The sequence below is a fragment of the Tiliqua scincoides genome, chromosome 16, assembly GCF_035046505.1.
Source record: "Tiliqua scincoides isolate rTilSci1 chromosome 16, rTilSci1.hap2, whole genome shotgun sequence".
NCBI classification, from domain to species: domain Eukaryota; kingdom Metazoa; phylum Chordata; class Lepidosauria; order Squamata; family Scincidae; genus Tiliqua; species Tiliqua scincoides.
Window position 1 is genome coordinate 2872803 of NC_089836.1, and position 17943 is coordinate 2890745.

Below are 17943 nucleotides of genomic sequence, written 5' to 3' on the forward strand. Positions count from 1 at the left end.
GTTGCAGTGCTTTCGTGCCTTTTAACATTTCACAGATGAGAACAGGGCAGTTCTGTAGGGGGTGCGCAGTGGGTATAGACCCCACCGGGACGTCCCCTGGTTCTGGGGTTGTGCGGAAGGGAAACAAACATCCCTCTATCCACGCTCTCCATCCCAGGCATCTTTTTCTAGACTGGAGATCCCCAAACACTGTGGCCTTTCCTCATCAGGGGTGTCCCCATCCAGGAATAATTTTGGGCACCTTTTCCAGTTCCAGCATCTTGTCTGAGTTGTTTTTTTTGCCTCTTCGTTCTTGCTGTTAAGGAAAGTCCTACGAAATCACCTACGTCCGGTTGAAATTCCACACCAGCCGCCCGGAAAGTTTTGCCATATACAAGCGGAGCCGGGCGGGTGGCCCCTGGATCCCATATCAGTACTATAGCGCCTCTTGCGGGAAGACCTATGGGAAGCCAGATCGCCACTACCTACGCCCCGGTGAGGACGAGCACGTTGCTTTCTGCACAGATGAGTTCAGCGACATCTCACCGCTCAGCGGGGGCAACGTGGCCTTTTCCACTCTTGAGGGTCGACCCAGTGCCTACAGCTTTGACCAGAGCCCTGTTCTCCAGGTACGCCCTCTATGTCCCAGTTGCCCAAACTGGCCTCCAGTGTTTATTCCCAGGTGGAAGAGTGGCCAATACTCATCTCAGGTCATTTGGGGGTGGTCTAAGCCCCACCCCTTTACCGCTTGGCCCCACCCCTTTACCGCTTGAGGGTCGACCCAGTGCCTACAGCTTTGACCAGAGTCCCGTTCCCCAGGTACGCCCTCTATGTCCCAGTTGCCCAAACTGGCCTCCAGTGTTTATTCCCAGGTGGAAGAGTGGCCAAAGCTCATCTCAGGTCATTTGGGGTTGGTCTAAGCCCCACCCCTTTACCGCTTGGCTCCACCCCTTTACCGCTTGAGGGTCGACCCAGTGCCTACAGCTTTGACCAGAGTCCCGTTCTCCAGGTACGCCCTCTATGTCCCAGTTGCCCAAACTGGCCTCCAGTGTTTATTCCCAGGTGGAAGAGTGGCCAAAGCTCATCTCAGGTCATTTGGGGTTGGTCTAAGCCCCACCCCTTTACCGCTTGGCCCCACCCCTTTACCGCTTGAGGGTCGACCCAGTGCCTACAGTTTTGACCAGAGTCCTGTTCTCCAGGTACGCTCTCTGTGTCCCAGTTGCCCAAACTGGCCTCCAGTGTTTATTCCCAGGTGGAAGAGTGGCCAATGCTCATCTCAGGTCATTTGGGGTTGGTCTAAGCCCCGCCCCTTTACCGCTTGGCCCCACCCCTTTACCGCTTGAGGGTCGACCCAGTGCCTACAGTTTTGACCAGAGTCCCGTTCTCCAGGTACGCCCTCTATGTCCCAGTTGCCCAAACTGGCCTCCAGTGTTTATTCCCAGGTGGAAGAGTGGCCAATACTCATCTCAGGTCATTTGGGGGGTGGTCTAAGCCCCGCCCATTTACAGCTTGGCTCCACCCCTTTACCACTACCCCCTCCCTTTTGCCTCTGGGTTCCATCCCATGCTAGATTCCCCCCCCCCCCCATTTTTAAAGGATTGGCTGTCTTGAGACCTCACCAGACCCTTCCTCAAAAATCTCTGCTTCTTATGCTTTCCATGGACCTAACTTCTCTGGATGGGTGGAGAGCCCTGTATAGGGCAGTGTCCTCCATTTTAATGGGGAGGGGGCCTTCCTGATCTCTGTGTTGGTGCCCTTTGGGGCCACCATGAGATGCTGAAATGCTTGCATGGTCACCCTGGGTTTCAGCTTCTTGTATGTGATTTTCATTCCATCTTTAGAGAATGGATTTTTTTTTTTTTTTGCAGAAGTGGCCTCTTTTATCTCTAAAAATTAGCCAAGAGAAATGGGCGTCCCGTCGCGGGCCTGTTTCCTTCAGCCCCTGGCACTTGACTTCTCGTTTCACAGGAGTGGGTGTCAAGCACAGATCTGCTCATCTCCTTGGACAGGCTCAACACCTTTGGGGACGACATCTTCAAGGACCCCAAAGTGCTTCAGTCGTATTACTATGCCATTTCGGATTTCTCCGTAGGGGGCAGGTAAGATTCTGGGGAGGAGGGGGCTAAGGAGGGTGACCGTAAAGGGGCTTTCAGAGGGCTTGCCCTGCTGTTCCTGGCTTGATCGGGGACAAGCCGGAGGGTGCATTAAAAGGGGGCGTGACCGGTTCTTCATCTCGGTGAACTTGGTTTGCCTTTAAAGCAGGACCTGTTATCTGAGAGGCAGTTGTCTTTCCCTGTCTGACATGCTGTCCTGGGAACTACCAGCCACATGGAGTTCCTTGCACGTTGGCAGGAGGGAGGGACAGCTGGTGGGTAGGATGATACGCTACCCTCATCCATTGATCCCAGGGACAGCGGGAACCTGACTCGCTAGTAGGATTGACTTTATTTCTATCTGCACCACCTTTCTTCATCATCAGATTTTACTATCCTATCCTAGACCTAGACCCCATAAGAACTTTGGGGTCTATGGATAGTCCCCATAGTCTTATGGGGACTATCCTAGACCCCATAAGAATCTTTACAATCCTGTTCCATTTGTGTCTAGGACCTTTCAGTCTCCATGTTTCGCTTCTATGGTGTAATAATTTCTTCTAGCCCACCAGCCGCCCTCTCACCAGCAAGGGCTCCTTGCTAACCAGGGGGTGAAGTCCATCCCTGACGTCGTCCCCCAAAAAAGTCTCTTCCTGTCTAGGCTTTTTCCCCATCAAAAGCTACCATTTTCCCCTCCCCAGTGAGAACAGAGGGGAGACGGAACTGTCACTAGCCAATGCGTGCTGTACACCTGACCAGCCCTCCTCTTCCACCACTTGCCTTGATGCAAATTGCACGTCTTAATGTCTTAGTCCATCTCTGCCCCCTCGCTGATTTAGTTTGGGGGCGGTTTAGACACAACTCTGAAACAAAGCATCTTGTCCAAGGGCAGAAGGGAGGGAAGGAAGGAAGCCGACAAGAGCATGATATAAGACCGTAATACAAACACAGCCAGGACCACACTGTTCTGTGGTCTCTCCCATCCTGCTGAAATGCGTTCCTCTCAGGCCACCCTTGGAGGCAACCACGTCACAGCCCACACATGAGAGTCCAGGGATTAGGGGGTCAGGGACGTGATTTGCATCCCAGACTCTGCTTATCGCATGTCCCAGTGGGGAGATGCCTTTCATGGATTTATCCCCCCCCCCCCCAAAAAAAACAACATCAAATACATGAGATTATTATGGGCCGCATCCCCTATAATATACAAAACTGCTGCTTTCCGAGTCGGGCCATTCTTCTGTTTAGCTCAGATTATCTGCCACGGAGATGGGCAACAGCTCTCCGGGGTTTCAGCCAGACTCCTACGTAGAGATTTGGACCGGCAAATCCCACGCCAAGCAATCGGGCTTGGGGATTGCGTTCCACACCCTTGCAGCGGTTTGCCGTCGTCTAAAGCACATATATAAACCCGGCAAGGCACGGTGTGAAAAATTGCACAGCTATAGAAAAGGTCTAGCAGAGTATCATCCCATGATCCTATGCGGGCTGACTCAGAACTACGGTCCACTTACCTCTGCTAACTGGGTAAGAGGCCCTTTTTCAAGTGGGTGCTCCTCTTTTATTTAGCAGGGGGAGAGTAACTGGCCCACCTCACCCCAGCACTGTCTGTTCTGGTGGCTGTCTGCTGGTATTCCTTGGCATCTTTTTAGATTGTGAGCCCTTTTGGGACAGGGAGCCATTTAGTTATTGGATTTCTCTGTAAACCGCTTTGTGAACTTTTTGTTGAAAAGCGGTATATAAATAATAATAATAATAATAATAATAATAATAATAATAATAATAATAATACAGGTGTTTATATACCGCCTTTCTTGGTCTTTATTCAAGGCGGTTTACATAGGCAGGCTAATTTAAATCCCCGTAGGGATTTTTACAATTGAAAGAAGGCTCTATCTTTCAGGAGCCACAACAATTCAGATGTTCTGATCTGGCTTCACATTCTGGTCTCCATCCTCCCACGCTCAGAGCAGATGGAATTGCTCGGCTTCAGCTTGTCAGCTGCTCCAAGGTCGCACGGTGCCGGTGGCCTCAAACCGGCGACCTTGTGGATGTTATCTTCAGGCAGACGGAGGCTCTACCCTCTAGACCAGACCTCCTGCCCAGACCAGACCTCCTGCCCAAAATACTGTTTTTGTTGTTTTGTGAGGGTGTCCACCCAATAAAGCAAGCTTGTACTCTCCTCCCCACCAAGGGGAGGGCGTGATTCAGGCTTCCCTCTCTTACCTCTCCATCCATTAGTGCCCATTCCCCCATACATCGTCCATCTGTACCTGGGGCTAAGGCAGATTGCGCTGTTGCCCCTAGGCTGATGTCTCAGTTTGCCTCCCTTTGAAGCCAGACGCTTCTTGGCTCGAGTCCTTTTGAATAGAGGTTGAAAGACAGCGCCAGAGAGCTCTTGCTGATGATAGACCCACTCCTGTTGTAGAAGGCAGCTTGGCACTGGGAACCACCAGCCCCTTCCCCCCCAGTGTGCCCCCTGACTATATGCCCCAGGTGGGGTCAAATCAAAGGGATAACTGATCTCTTGGGACTTTTCCTAGATGTAAGTGCAATGGCCACGCTAGCCAGTGTCTCCCGAACGAAGAAGACCAGCTCATCTGTCTCTGTGAACACAACACCACCGGGGTCGACTGCGAAGCCTGCCGGCCTTTCTATCAAGACCGCCTGTGGGCACGGGGCACTGCAGAGTCCGCCAACGAGTGTCTGCGTAAGTAACCCGTCACCTTAACGGCAACGGTGAAAGCAAGCGCGGTTGCGTGAGCTCTCTCTCTCTTTCCACTTTCCCCACTGACGTTCCACGGCCACGTTTTCTACCCAGCATGCAACTGCAGCGGCCGGTCGGACGAGTGTTTCTACGATTGGCAGCTGTACCGGCGCACGGGGCACGGGGGCCGCTGCCGGAATTGCCGGGATAACACCGACGGACCCCACTGTGAGAGCTGCCGCCCAAACTTCTACCGCTGGGACGTCCAGAAGGGGTGTCAGCCCTGCAATTGTAACCCAGCGGGTATGCAGATCTTGGAAGCTGGTGGGAGGGTGACCAAGCAAACATGGCACAATGACAACATGGCACGACACACACACACACCCACCCCTTACCTGATGAACTTCCTGCTTGTGGCAGGGGGTTGGACTAGATGGCCTTGAATCCCCATCTAAATCTGTTCTCCAGTTCCTGGTTCTCTAGTACCTGGGATCCACAGGGATGTGCAACCTCCTGATTTTAGAAATGGGCTATGTCAGAATGCCAATGCAAGGGAGGGCACCAGGATGCAGGTCTCTTGTTATCTGGTGTGCTCCCTGGGGCATTTGTTGGGCCGCTGTGAGGTACAGGAAGCTGGACTAGATGGGTCTATGGCCTGACCCAGTGGGGCTGCTCTTGTTCTTATGCTCCCTGGGGCATTTGGTGGGCCACTGTGAGATCCAGGAAGCTGGACTAGATGGGCCTATGGCCTGATCCAGTGGGGCTGCTCTTATGTTCTTATGCTCCCTGGGGCATTTGGTGGGCCGCTGTGAGATACAGGAAGCTGGACTAGATGGGCCTATGGCCTGATCCAGTGGGGCTGCTCTTATGTTCACAGAGAAGATTATCTAGACCCTTTTCTCACATCCTGCTTCTTTGAAGTGTTGTAGTGCACAACCGGGATTGAAATATGAACTTAAAATTCACATCCCTCCTCTTCCTCAGATCCATACGTTGACCTTAGTCAAGCCACTTTTCTGCTTTGCCCCCTTTCTTTGCCCGTATGGGCTAAACCCTGATCTCCATAGTAATGAATATATGACACCTATATGTGGGCTGTGCGTAGATGCCAAGTCATGTTCTTCCCAGGGTCCTTGAGTCTCCAGTGCAACAGCTCGGGGGCGTGCACCTGTAAACCCACTGTGACTGGCTGGAAATGCGAGCGCTGCCAAGATGGGTTCCACTCCCTCAGCGAAGGCGGGTGCAGGTGAGACAGGAGGAGGCTCATCTCCCTGGAGCTTAGAGCTTAGAGGTCTTTTGAATCTCACCTCTGCCGTGGACCTCAGTCAAGTTGCTCCGTCCCGGCCTCAGTCTTCCCCATCTGCAAAATGGGGATAATAGCACTCATTCACCTTACCGGGCTTGCGGTGAGGATTGCAATACCTGGGCAACGCTTTGCCCACTCCGAAAGTGCCGTGCCAACGCTGTTTGTGGCGCTTCCTTTGTCTCGCCCCTCTAAGGCCGTGCGCTTGCGATCCAGCCGGCAGCGTGGGAAGCTGCGACCCCAACACCGGGCGCTGTACGTGCAAAGCCAGGGTGGAAGGACACCAGTGCAACAGGTGAGCTAAATGCTTATATTGATGCAGGCTGACCCACCCACGAGGCAGGAGGAAGCCACAAATTCTGTCAGCGGGTGGGGGAAGGTGGCGCACAGGTGTGCACCTTCGCCTGGGCGCCCCACCTTGCTACTCGCCCCACCTCAAGCTGGGATGTCCCCACCTCTCCTGGTCACCCTCCTGTCAGGAAGGAAGCAGGCACCGCTGCTGTGGTCATGCTCAATAGTGTCGCTTGGGGGAACAGAGGTACAGGCCTCTGTTGGCCACAGGTTTTTTTTTGCTGATTTGTTAGGTGACTTGAAATGTCCTACACTTAAATAAATGCATCTAGTTAATGGGGGTGACCCCCAAGCCTAGTGTTGCCGCTTCATTTAGGCTGGGCGTAATTGTGATTTATCCTGTACGGTCTGGTACGGGAAGGAGGTCCATCACGGAAGCGACGCAATGAGCTTTCGCACCAGGTGACACAAACCCTAGTGGCACCTGCCCTGCTGTCTCTTCCCAATCATGGAGTGCTCCCATCTCAGCTGGTTCTCTGGTGGCCTCTGAAGAACACTGAAGTCCATCGGGGGCAGTCTCTGAACATTGTCATCTATGCTCCTGCTGTCTCTTCCCAATCATGGAGTGCTCCCATCTCAGCTGGTTCTCTGGTGGCCTCTGAAGAACACTGAAGTCCATCAGGGGCAGTCTGTGAACATTGTCATCTATGCATCTGGGTCAGAAGCATGAAGAGAGTTGATTAACTCTCGCTCTCTCTCTCTCTCTCTCTCTCTCTCTCTCTCTCTCTCGCTTTTTCTGTCCAGGTGCCAACCTGGTGCCTTCAACTTGCAGCCCCACAACCCTGCTGGCTGCACCAGCTGCTTCTGCTACGGTCATTCTACAGCTTGCACGGCAGCCCCCGGCTATGAGGTTCACCAAATCATCTCCGACTTCACTCAAGGTGAGCTCAAGGAAACCGTGGGCGTCTCTCTACGCCAGGGCTGCTCAAACCCCAGCCCCGCGGGGCCACTTACGAACTGGCATGAAGGTTGCCCCCTTTCTGTGTGTGAAAGGCCTTAGGAACTGGCTGGAGGATCACCCCCCTTTCTGTGTGTGTGAAAGTATTTCTGAAGACGCCCCCCCCCCTTTTCTGTGTGTTTGGAAGTTGTCGTACACTTGGGTCTCACTCCCAGGGTTTTGGGGTGCTCAGAGTTGTTGGTTCTGAACCCTAGAGCCCTCAAAGATCCCTGTTCGGTAGTACTGCCGCCACCCTGTAAGAGCCAGTGCCCCAGTCCAGGGACACCGAGACCCTCTAGGCTTAACTGAATCCCTTGTAGGCACTGAGCACTTTCTTTACTTAAAGTCTCAGTCCTCAAGTTACTAGTCCACAATGAGGAATTTTGGTAGCTTGCTGAACGGCTAGGCAGGATTCTGAACCTTGGTCCCCAACAGACAATGAACCAACATGGTAAAAAGATTTTCTACTTTATTAAATACATAAGGTTACAAAAGGTTACAAAAGGCAGCAAATGCTAGAAGCACAAAAACTTCTAGGAAACAAATCAGCATGAAACAACAAAGCTAACTGGCTAACTCTATTAACCTCTGACTCTCACCTGGGTCAGCTTCTTTTGTAGATCCTCAGTTACCTATGGGCCACATGGTCCTGGCGAGGCAGGATGTGCACCCACCACCTCTCTCACCCAGAGACAAGGAACAAAGACCCTGCCCTCCGGAAGTGGGGCTGGAAGCTAGCCCTCCCAGCTCTTCCCTCCCCCTGGAGATCTGCAGCTGCATTCCATCCTTGATGGGCCTCTTTCTGGCTGCCTAGGTGCTACATAATCACCTTCCATTGATTTGTAAATCCTAGCAGCTAGGAAATGCAAGCCACTTCTGTGTTACTGTTTTAGCTTGGTTCAGGCCTTGCAATGCTACTAGGCCTGAACTGTACATATCCATGACAGAAGTGTTTAAGAACAGGCTTGAAGATCTCCCCCACCCTTTCTGTGTGTTAGAAAAACCAGGTCACTATACTCAACCAGAGTGAGCCGACCTTTCCCAAGCGCCGTGGCTTGACACTAGGACGGGCCGGTCTGTCTCCAATTGGAGTTAATAGCCCTGGATCAGGCCCTGTCAAGCCATGTCAGGAAGTGAAACAAGGCAGTTGTGTCTGTTTGCCTTCCGAGTCCATCGCAGTCCACGCTGTGTCCATCTGGTGGCCGCATTCCGTTTGGCCGGCGGAGAGACAGCGCAGCTGGTGGGCCTGTGTAAATCATCGGGGTATGAAACGCCTTGTTGACATCTACCTCCTGTTCCTCCTCAAGCTCAGCACTTGGTATATCGGTCCCATTGGGTAAAGACCTCTCCGTGAACCTGGCAGGGATGGAGATGCCAAATGCTTGCCCGACTCCTGCAAGCAGGACTCTGTCCGTCCACTAGCAGCAATGATGGAAGAAAAGGGGTGCAATTCTGAGAGTACGGCACCTGTTTTGCAAGACAGGAGTCCTCAGGTTCAATCCCTGTCGGTGCCTCCAGGAATTAACCTGTGGAACTCCTTGCCACAGGATGCGGTGATGGCGTCTGGCCTGGATGCCTTTAAAACTGGATTGGAGAGATGATGGAGTGAAAGTCCATCACAGGTTACAAACCTTGATGGGTATAGGCCACCTCCTGGTTGTAGAGGTAGGCTATCTCTGGAATGCCAGATGTAAGGGAGGGGTCCCTTGTTGTCTTGCGTGCTCATGGGCCACTGTGAGATACAAGAAGCTGGACAAGATAGGCCTTTGGCCTGATCCAGCAGGGCTCTTCTGATGTTCTGATGTATGTATACAGATGTATGAAAATGGCTACTGAACAGATTATTTTGGAGGTTGGCTACCTCAGACTGCCAGCCACAAGGGAGGGCACCAGGATGCAGGTCTCTTGAGGTCTTGTGTAGTGTCTGAGGCATTTGGTGGGCTGCTGTGAGATCCAGGAAGCTGGACTAGATGGGCCTATGGCCTGATCCAGTGCGGCTCTTCTTATGTTCTTATGCTCCCTGGGGCATTTGGTGGTCCGCTGTGAGATCCAGGAAGCTGGACTAGATGGGCCGATGGCCTGATCCAGTGGGGCTGTTCTTATGTTCTTATGCTCCCTGGGGCATCTGGTGGGCCACTGTGAGATACAGGAAGCTGGACTAGATGGGCCGATGGCCTGATCCAGTGGGGCTGCTCTTATGTTCTTATGCTCCCTGGGGCATCTGGTGGGCCGCTGTGAGATACAGGAAGCTGGACTAGATGGGCCTATGGCCTGATCCAGTGGGGCTGCTCTTATGTTCTTATGCTCCCTGGGGCATTTGGTGGGTCACTGTGAGATACAGGAAGCTGGACTAGATGGGCCGATGGCCTGATCCAGTAGGGCTCATCTTGCGTTCTTTGGAAAGACCCATGTTTGAAACCCCAGAGGGGATGCTGCTGGCCTGTGCTATTCCACTCCTGAGCTAGGACATACAGAGGCCTGATTCTATAAACTTCCCACCATTATTATAACTCTGTGAAGATTCACCCTCTGCCGTCAAGTCTAGGACACCATCAAATCCCTTCCTCCCAGAGGGCAAGAGCAGTCCAGCAGAAAGAGCCGGATTAATTATCCCTTCCAAAACCCTTGAGATTGATTGACCGTTCATGCAATAACAAGGCCTTGGCATCCCTTTTCTTTGGTTGGAAGTGTAGGGACGGCATGAGACGCTGCCCTGATAAAACCCATCCTGACTGTATTTAAAATAGAACGGGAGCGGCCGCATTAATTGAAAGGCGTGGGCTGGGTTGGCATCCGGGGTTGGCATCGTTGCTTCCAAAAGCCAGATGGTTCCTGGTTGGCCGCTTCGGGGCAAGAGAGGAGAAGGAGCTTTGGATAATTGCGCTTTGGAACGCGGGGCTCTGGGTTTCCCGTTTTGACGGCTCATTTTGACGGCCACCCAAATTGATGGCCATCCAAATTTTGGTGGACGTCAAAAAATGTCCTGGGGTCTTACCTTTTCTAATCTAACCAGGGCCTGTGAGAAGGGGGAGTACATCATACCTGAGCCTGGGTTCAAAAAGGGGACCTGGAAACCAAAGGAGAGCCATAAATTTCCTGGAATCTTGGAAAACATTGTGCTATGTGAAGACTACGGCATTACGATCCCGTGGAGAGCGGAAGGAGCCCCAAAGAAACTTTGTACCCCCTGAGACCCTATTAAATCAGCACAGTGCACAATCTAGGCTTGGCCACTTCAGGGGTTCTGGATACAGGACAATGTTTTTGATGCGGGCCTTGGCTTCTTGTCGCGGCGATTAAATGCGCACCGCTTTTCAGCCCTTCCCCAAAGTTTGCCTGGGAGAGACCTGAACGGGCAATTGAACCGCGCTTGCTTTCTGATGCTCTCTTTGGTTGTTTGTCCAAGGAGTTGACGGCTGGAGAGTGGCAAATCCAGGAGGGACGGAGATTTCGCTGGGCTGGGCTGCCGGGGAGATCTTCCTGGAGCAAAGTGAGCCGGAAGGAGTCGATTTTTGGGCCTCAGGTATGGTGCGTGCAGTGGAAATCAGATTGTTGCACTAGGGTGGCCTTGGGACCTCCGCCGTCCATCCCTTGCTGGCAGCGGTTTATTAACAGGGTTCCTATGGGGAGCAAGGATGCCAAGGGTAGCCAAGAGGGGGTCTCTGTCCGCTAGATCTCCCCCTCCCATGCAAGGTGATCGTCAGAGCAGGCACTTCCTGCTTGCATTTCATGGGAGGAAATTAGATCAGTGCAGCTTCATCCAGGGCAGGCAGGAGAGAGGCAGTGGTGGCTATGGGTTCAGAGTGAAGGGCACCCCACATCTGCCATCCTCACGGCCCCCTCAATCCACCACCGATCAACCCACGTGAAACCCCATTTAACGGGCGGGCCGTCCCTGCATCTCAAAGTTCGGTTTCTGAAGCTGGTGATTCGGAATCATTCCCCACAGAGCGAGAGGAGCGAGATGTCCCCATGGATGAACCAAGGGGCGATATTTGTCCTGGGCGTGTCTACTCCGGAGTAAGTCCCATTGAGCTCAAGCCCTTGGAGCAGCGGTTCCCAAACTGGCCCGGGTCACGGCGACCCTGCGGCCTCTTCTTCCCAGCTCAGCTGGGTGCCTCCATCTTGGATCTCGCAAGATCCACGGTGGTGGCACTCCAACCCTGTGAGATTTCGTGAGGTCTGAGAGGACGGCAACCCAAATCTCGTTGTGAGTCTCATGAAATCTTTTGCGAGATCCAAGGTGATGCCGCCATCTTGAATCTCATGAAATATTGTGACATCCACGGCGGTGTCCCCTAGGAGAACAAGTAGGGGAGGCCACCAGGAACATCCATGACACCTTCTGGTGTTGTGGCAAACTCACATAGGATGTCCCCGGTGGCCTCTCCGACCTGTTCTCCTAGGGGACACCACCTCACTTTGGGAACGCTTATAGGATTGCAGTCTCCATGAGGCCAATCTCCTTGCTTGCCACGACGCAGAGCAGCTCCCTCGTGGTTCCACCATGCAAAGGAGGAGGCCAGGTCCAGAAGCTCTCACCATGGATCAGAAATCTGCTCTCACTTCCATAATTGCACCTTTACCGCCCCTCTCTGTTTTTCCTCCCTAGAGAAGTTTCTAGGTGACCAACGTCTCTGCTACGGGCAGCTGTTGTCTGTGGTTTATTGCGTGGAAGACGGCACAAGCGGGGCTCCTTTGTTCCCCATCTGGTTGATCTTAGAGGGCGATGGCCTCTTTGTGTCCACCAGCCGGATCAGCTCAACGAGCAGCCAATATGGCCCCAGCTGCAAGGAACATACAGCTACCTTCAGGTATCCATCTCTCTGCTGTCTCTCTGCTGCTCCTCTCCAAATCAATGCGCTTTCTGTGGCGGCCGCGCGCAACGTCCGAACCGTCTTCCCAGTCTAGTTTCTTCTTGCGCAGGCTTCACGAGGCGGAGGAAGAGATGCGGCCGGCCTTGTCGTCCTTCCACTTCCAGCGCGTGCTGTCCAATCTGACAGCCCTTCGCATCCGGATCGAGACTGGCGGTGGGCCAGGGAAGCGATCGGGGGGAGGGAAGCAAGTGTTCAAAGGGCAGCATCAAAGGGTTTCTCTGTGGCTTGGGTGGGGGTCAGGTCCAACTCCATTAGCACTACCTCCTCCCATAAGAACATAAGACCAGCCCCACTGGATCAGGCCATAGGCCCATCTAGTCCGGCTTCCTGGATCTCACAGCGGCCCACCAAATGCCCCAGGGAGCATAAGAACATAAGAGCAGCCCCACTGGATCAGGCCATCGGCCCATCTAGTCCAGCTTCCTGGATCTCACAGCGGCCCACCAAATGCCCCAGGGAGCATAAGAACATAAGAGCAGCCCCACTGGATCAGGCCATAGGCCCATCTAGTCCAGCTTCCTGGATCTCACAGTGGCCCACCAAATGCCCCAGGGAGCATAAGAACATAAGAACAGCCCCACTGGATCAGGCCATAGGCCCATCTAGTCCAGCTTCCTGGATCTCACAGCGGCCCACCAAATGCCCCAGGGAGCATAAGAACATAAGAGCAGCCCCACTGGATCAGGCCAGAGGCCCATCTAGTCCAGCTTCCTGTATCTCACAGCGGCCCACCAAATGCCCCAGGTAGCACGCTAGATAACAAGAGACCTCATTCTGGTGCCCTCCCTTGAATACAGTGGGCCCTCATCCAAGGTTTTGGCATCCACAGATTTCAGGTTCCAAGCCCACAGCTGGAGGACCTCGTGGAACCTCCTGGACACAACCAGAAGTGCCTCCAGTTGGACTTCTGAGGCCCGCAAAGGCCATGCACCGTCCTTCTGATCAAGCCTGGAAGGCCCTTCTGTCGCTTTGATTATCCATGGCTCTGAAACAGATCCCCACAGATTGCCCCCTGTAGCCGTTCATTGGAGGTGAAGTTCTCCCCGTGCCTCTGAGTTTTCCTATCTCCTCCCCACAGGCCAAATCTCCTTGCAGGAGGTCCGGCTCACCAGCGCTCACCCAGGCCTCTCGCAGCCGGCCCCGTGGGTGGAAGAATGCAGATGCCCTCCAGGCTACGTGGGCCGGTTCTGCGAGTCCTGCGCTCCGGGCTTCAAGCGAGAGGTGCCCGGCGGGGGCCGCTTTGCCAGTTGCGTCCCTTGTGCCTGCAACCAGCACGGAAGCTGTGACCCCGACACAGGTCAGAACCCCCAGCTCTCTCTCTCTCCCTCCCTCTCTCCCAGCCTCCATTCTCCTGCCTATCCAACATCTGGATTCCTTGCTGAACAGCTGGAACGAGGAGAGACTTTCTCGAGGAAACTTTTTCCTAAGTTCCTCGCCGAGCGAGAACAGGGCAACATTTGGCAGTCTTCTTTTTTTTTTTTCTCTTCCGCCCCCGCCTGCCTTTTTATAAAGGAATTCTATCACGTCTGGTCTCCTTTTCTGGTTTTACATAATCCCTCCGTGCCATTCCAGGGCTTTGATCTCCCAGACAAGCAGTCCATTTTTTCCCCCCTTCTCTCTCTCTCCCCACAAAATCGCTCCCTGTCTCTCTCCCCACAACCCCACCCGTCCATTTTTCCCTTCTTAATTTCCCCGTGTCTAGGGAAATTTGGGAGGGGGGGGTCTCTCTTTCCGTATCTTGTCGGCCTCATTTCCCCAGCAAGTGCCCAAGCTTGTCCCCATCTTGTGGTGTGTTGCCGCAACCCCAACCAGGCTCCAGGCTGGGGGACAAGAACAAAACACGATTTCGGAGCGCGCAAAGTGTTTCACGCGTGCCCTCTGAATGTAGGAGGCTCCGAGGAAGACGCTTGCCCGAAAGATCAGCCGCAAGCCAGGGCAGGCTGGATTTGCAGCTCCGACCCTCGGTGGGTTCCATCCAGCAAACCTCCGATGGGTGGCTTTGATCAACTCACAACCGCAATTGTCTCGTTTGATCCTCCCACAGGCCTTTGCCGCTGCCTGCACAATACCGAGGGCCCGTCTTGTGAGCGTTGCGCCACTGGCTTCCATGGGAATCCCTTCACGGGCCGCTTTGACGACTGCAAGCCCTGCCCCTGCCCGGGCCAAACGCCTTGCCTGGCCCTCCCGGAGAGCGGAGAGGTGGTCTGTACGCACTGCCCGGTGGGACAGAGAGGTTGGTGCCGCGACCTGTGTTCTGAGACCCGCTCCGCAGACCCCAGCCTCAGAGCATCTCTGCGACGTGATCGGAAGCCACTTCTGCTTTTAGTCACGTCCAGGAGGTGTTCTGAGACCAGGGAAAGCTCGTAGAGTTGGCCGCAGGCCTCCTTGAGGCTCAGAACCACCTCCCAGGCATGACCAGAAGTTGGGTTCACAAATCCAGGTGGTGTTTTGAAAGGCAGCGACGCCTACGGAGCGAGCCCAGTTCGCAGAAAGTTCGTCTGTGTCGGCGGGAGGCCTTTGCGGAAATTTGCCTGCACTGAGCAAGGGGTTGGACTAGATGACCTCTGAGGTTACTCCCAACTCTCGCTTCTCAACCCCGTTCTCCTCCTTCCTCTTCCGGTTCCGCTCCAGGGAGGCTGTGTGAGTTGTGCGACGATGGCTTTTTTGGGGACCCCCTGGGAAGGAGCGGACCGGTCCGCCCTTGTCGCCCCTGCGAATGCAGCGGAAACGTGGATCTGAACGCCGTGGGCAATTGCGATCCCGTCTCGGGCCGGTGTCTCCGCTGCCTGTACAACACAACGGGGGATCTCTGCGAGCGGTGCCAGGAGGGCTTCTTCGGGAACCCGCTAGCCGACAGCCCTGCCGCGAAATGTACACGTGAGTGAACCGCCGTCCCTGACGCTCCTCTTCGACCCGGCAAATTATTTATTTATTTTTCACCTTTCCTCCAAAGACTCCAAAGGGTGGTATCCATAGTTCCTGCCCTCCTTTTGTCCTCGTAACAACCCTGTCAGCTTGGTGAGGACAAGGGATCATGAGTGGTCCAAGGTCACCCAGGAAGCAACATGGCTGAGCAGAGATTTGAACCTGGATCTTCCAGGTCTAGGTCCGCTACACAGTACTGGCTCTCAGGTTAAAGTGACCTTATCTATGTCTGCTTTATATATCTATATCTATATCTGCTCTATGGAGAATCTCCTCTATGGATCTCCTCTATGGAGAACTCGTGCAAGGAAAGCGCCCTACAGGTAGACCACAGCTGTGATACAAGGACATCTGCAAGAGGGATCTGAAGGCCTTAGGAGTGGACCTCAACAGGTGGGAAACCCTGGCCTCTGAGCGGCCCGCTTGGAGGCAGGCTGTGCAGCATGGCCTTTCCCAGTTTGAAGAGACACCTGGCCAACAGTCTGAGGCTAAGAGGCAAAGAAGGAAGGCCCACAGCCAGGGAGACAGACCAGGGACAGACTGCACTTGCTCCCGGTGTGGAAGGGATTGTCACTCCCGGATTGGCCTTTTCAGCCACACTAGACGCTGTGCCAGGACCACCTTTCAGAGCGTGATACCATAGTCTTTCAAGACTGAAGGTTGCCTACAGAGAGATATCTATCTATCTATCTATCTATCTATCTATCTATCTATCTATCTATCTATCTATCTATCTATCTATCCATCCATCCATCCATCCATCCATCCATCCATCCATCCATCCATCCTGTACCTCTTCCTGTGAAGTACAGGAAGCTGGACTAGATGGGCCTATGGCCTGATCCAGTGGGGCTGCTCTTATGTTCTTAGTTATTAAAACCTGCTCTCTGAGCACGTTGATTTATCTCATAAGCTGTTTGCAGACGATGGAGCGTCGGGCCTCCTGAATGCAACTAAAAGTCACTTCTGGCTCACACCAGTCACATCTGGAGATGTTCTGAGGCCTTCCAGCCACTGATTTAATTATTTGAAGAATATGGGGTCCATGGAGGGGGTTCTGGAACGAATCCCCCGGGGATACACAGGGCCCACTGTACTCAGGGGTCCTAACTAGTCACTAGCGCCCCTGCCAGGTGGCTGCCAGTTTTCCCAATTGAATGCACACAGTATTTTCTTTTCACCCCTAGCTTGCGACTGCAACCCCAGAGGCTCCGCTCACCGCTTGGAGACTTGCGACCACGTCACGGGTCAGTGCGCCTGCCTTTCCCATGTGGCCGGGCGGAATTGCGGTCAGTGCGAAGAGGGCTATTATGACCTGCAGGCCGGCATTGGATGCAAGAGGTAACAGACGTGGGGCAAGGGAGGCAGAGAAAGGTCACATGTAGACTTTGGGAAGTGTTTCCCAAACTGTGTGTCACAGTGCATCCAGGGGTGAGCCAGGGCCCAACAGAGTGGGTTGTGGGCCTTGGTGCAACCCGGGCATGGCTTCCGGGAGCACTCGGTACTACCCTATGGCACTGCAGCTGCTATGGTCCGTGGAGCCCCGTGAATCAGGCCACGACCCACAGATAGGGAATGCTATTTTTTTAATGGGACTGGACCATCCAATGGTTTTTGGCATCCTGGAACCAGACTCCCACTGGGAGAGCCCACTGTACATGTTTACTCTGAAGTCCCTCTGCGTTCAATGGGGCTGACGTGGTTTGATTGCCCTGCCAGGTTACCCGTTGAAGAGTGCCCCATTCTCTCTCCCTATAGGTGCACATGCCACCCAGTGGGTTCCAAGCACGGCTACTGCCACCCCCTTACAGGGCAGTGTGTCTGCCAACTGGGCGTGGAAGGACTGTCATGTGACCGCTGCCAGGCCAATTTCTTTGGCCTTTCCTTCCAGGGTTGCAGAGGTGAGCGTCAACGCCAACATCATGGTTTCCGTACATGTGGGATTTGACCCAACACCGTTTTTCTCTCCTTTTCCCAGCCTGCAACTGCTCCAGGCTGGGCTCTGTCTCTCTCCAGTGCTATGAGAACAGCACCTGCCCGTGCCAAAGAGGCTTTGTGGGGTACAAGTGTGACCGGTGTGACGTGAACTACTTCCTCGATCCCGAGAGCTTGCGGTGCAAGGAATGCCCGATCTGCTATGGTTTAGTGAAGGAGGAGGTACGCGATCCCTTCGGCTTCCTTTGATCAGCCAAGTCAGCCACTTAGTTGATCAGCCTTTAAGTCAGATTCGGGTAAAAAGCCTACCCGGTTCTGCCCTGGGTGTTCAGCCCGTAAGCTGTGCAAGGGCATCTCGTGAGCCGGGCTCCACTGTCCTCATTGTGATCAAGCTTCAATGCAGCCTTTCCGTGGTTTACTCGACCCCGTGTGGTTACCAACCCACCACCCATCCCATCACTTTCAAATTTCATTCAAAGAAGACAGCCTACCTACAGCAATGTCCAGAGAGGGCAAAATTGAGAGCCGAACCCACCCCCCCAATTCAAGGGCATCAAGGCTTGTTTTTATATTAAGTCTGCCTTTCCCCAAAGCTGCTTCATCTAAGCCTCCCAAACTCTCCCCCCCCCCCCCCCGGCAGGCAGGCAGACTGAAGGCCAAGCTGACAAAGATGGAATCGTGGCTGGAGAACCCAGATTGTGGCACACAGAGGACCCACTATGCCATGCTCGGGGAAGCGCCGCGGGGAGACGGTCTCCACAGCCGTTACCTGCTGAAAGGTAGAGAGGTGGGCGGATGGAGTGGTGGGGATTTATTTCTATCGGGACCAAGGCGAA

General features: G+C 53.9%; 1 protein-coding gene across 1 annotated transcript in view; it reads left to right on the plus strand.

Annotated features, from left to right (window-relative positions):
• Positions 1–17943, plus strand: part of LAMC3 (laminin subunit gamma 3) — a 36022-nt gene that overhangs the window by 7241 nt on the left and 10838 nt on the right. Inside the window, exons 2-18 of the mRNA XM_066610863.1 lie at positions 304–608; positions 1948–2078; positions 4616–4782; positions 4894–5082; positions 5908–6025; positions 6279–6377; positions 7178–7314; positions 10777–10893; positions 11983–12184; positions 12297–12409; positions 13323–13544; positions 14292–14480; positions 14879–15124; positions 16360–16513; positions 16931–17073; positions 17151–17329; positions 17748–17886. Coding sequence (XP_066466960.1) covers positions 304–608; positions 1948–2078; positions 4616–4782; positions 4894–5082; positions 5908–6025; positions 6279–6377; positions 7178–7314; positions 10777–10893; positions 11983–12184; positions 12297–12409; positions 13323–13544; positions 14292–14480; positions 14879–15124; positions 16360–16513; positions 16931–17073; positions 17151–17329; positions 17748–17886 — 2850 coding nt within the window. The remainder of the gene's footprint in view (positions 1–303; positions 609–1947; positions 2079–4615; positions 4783–4893; positions 5083–5907; positions 6026–6278; positions 6378–7177; positions 7315–10776; positions 10894–11982; positions 12185–12296; positions 12410–13322; positions 13545–14291; positions 14481–14878; positions 15125–16359; positions 16514–16930; positions 17074–17150; positions 17330–17747; positions 17887–17943) is intronic.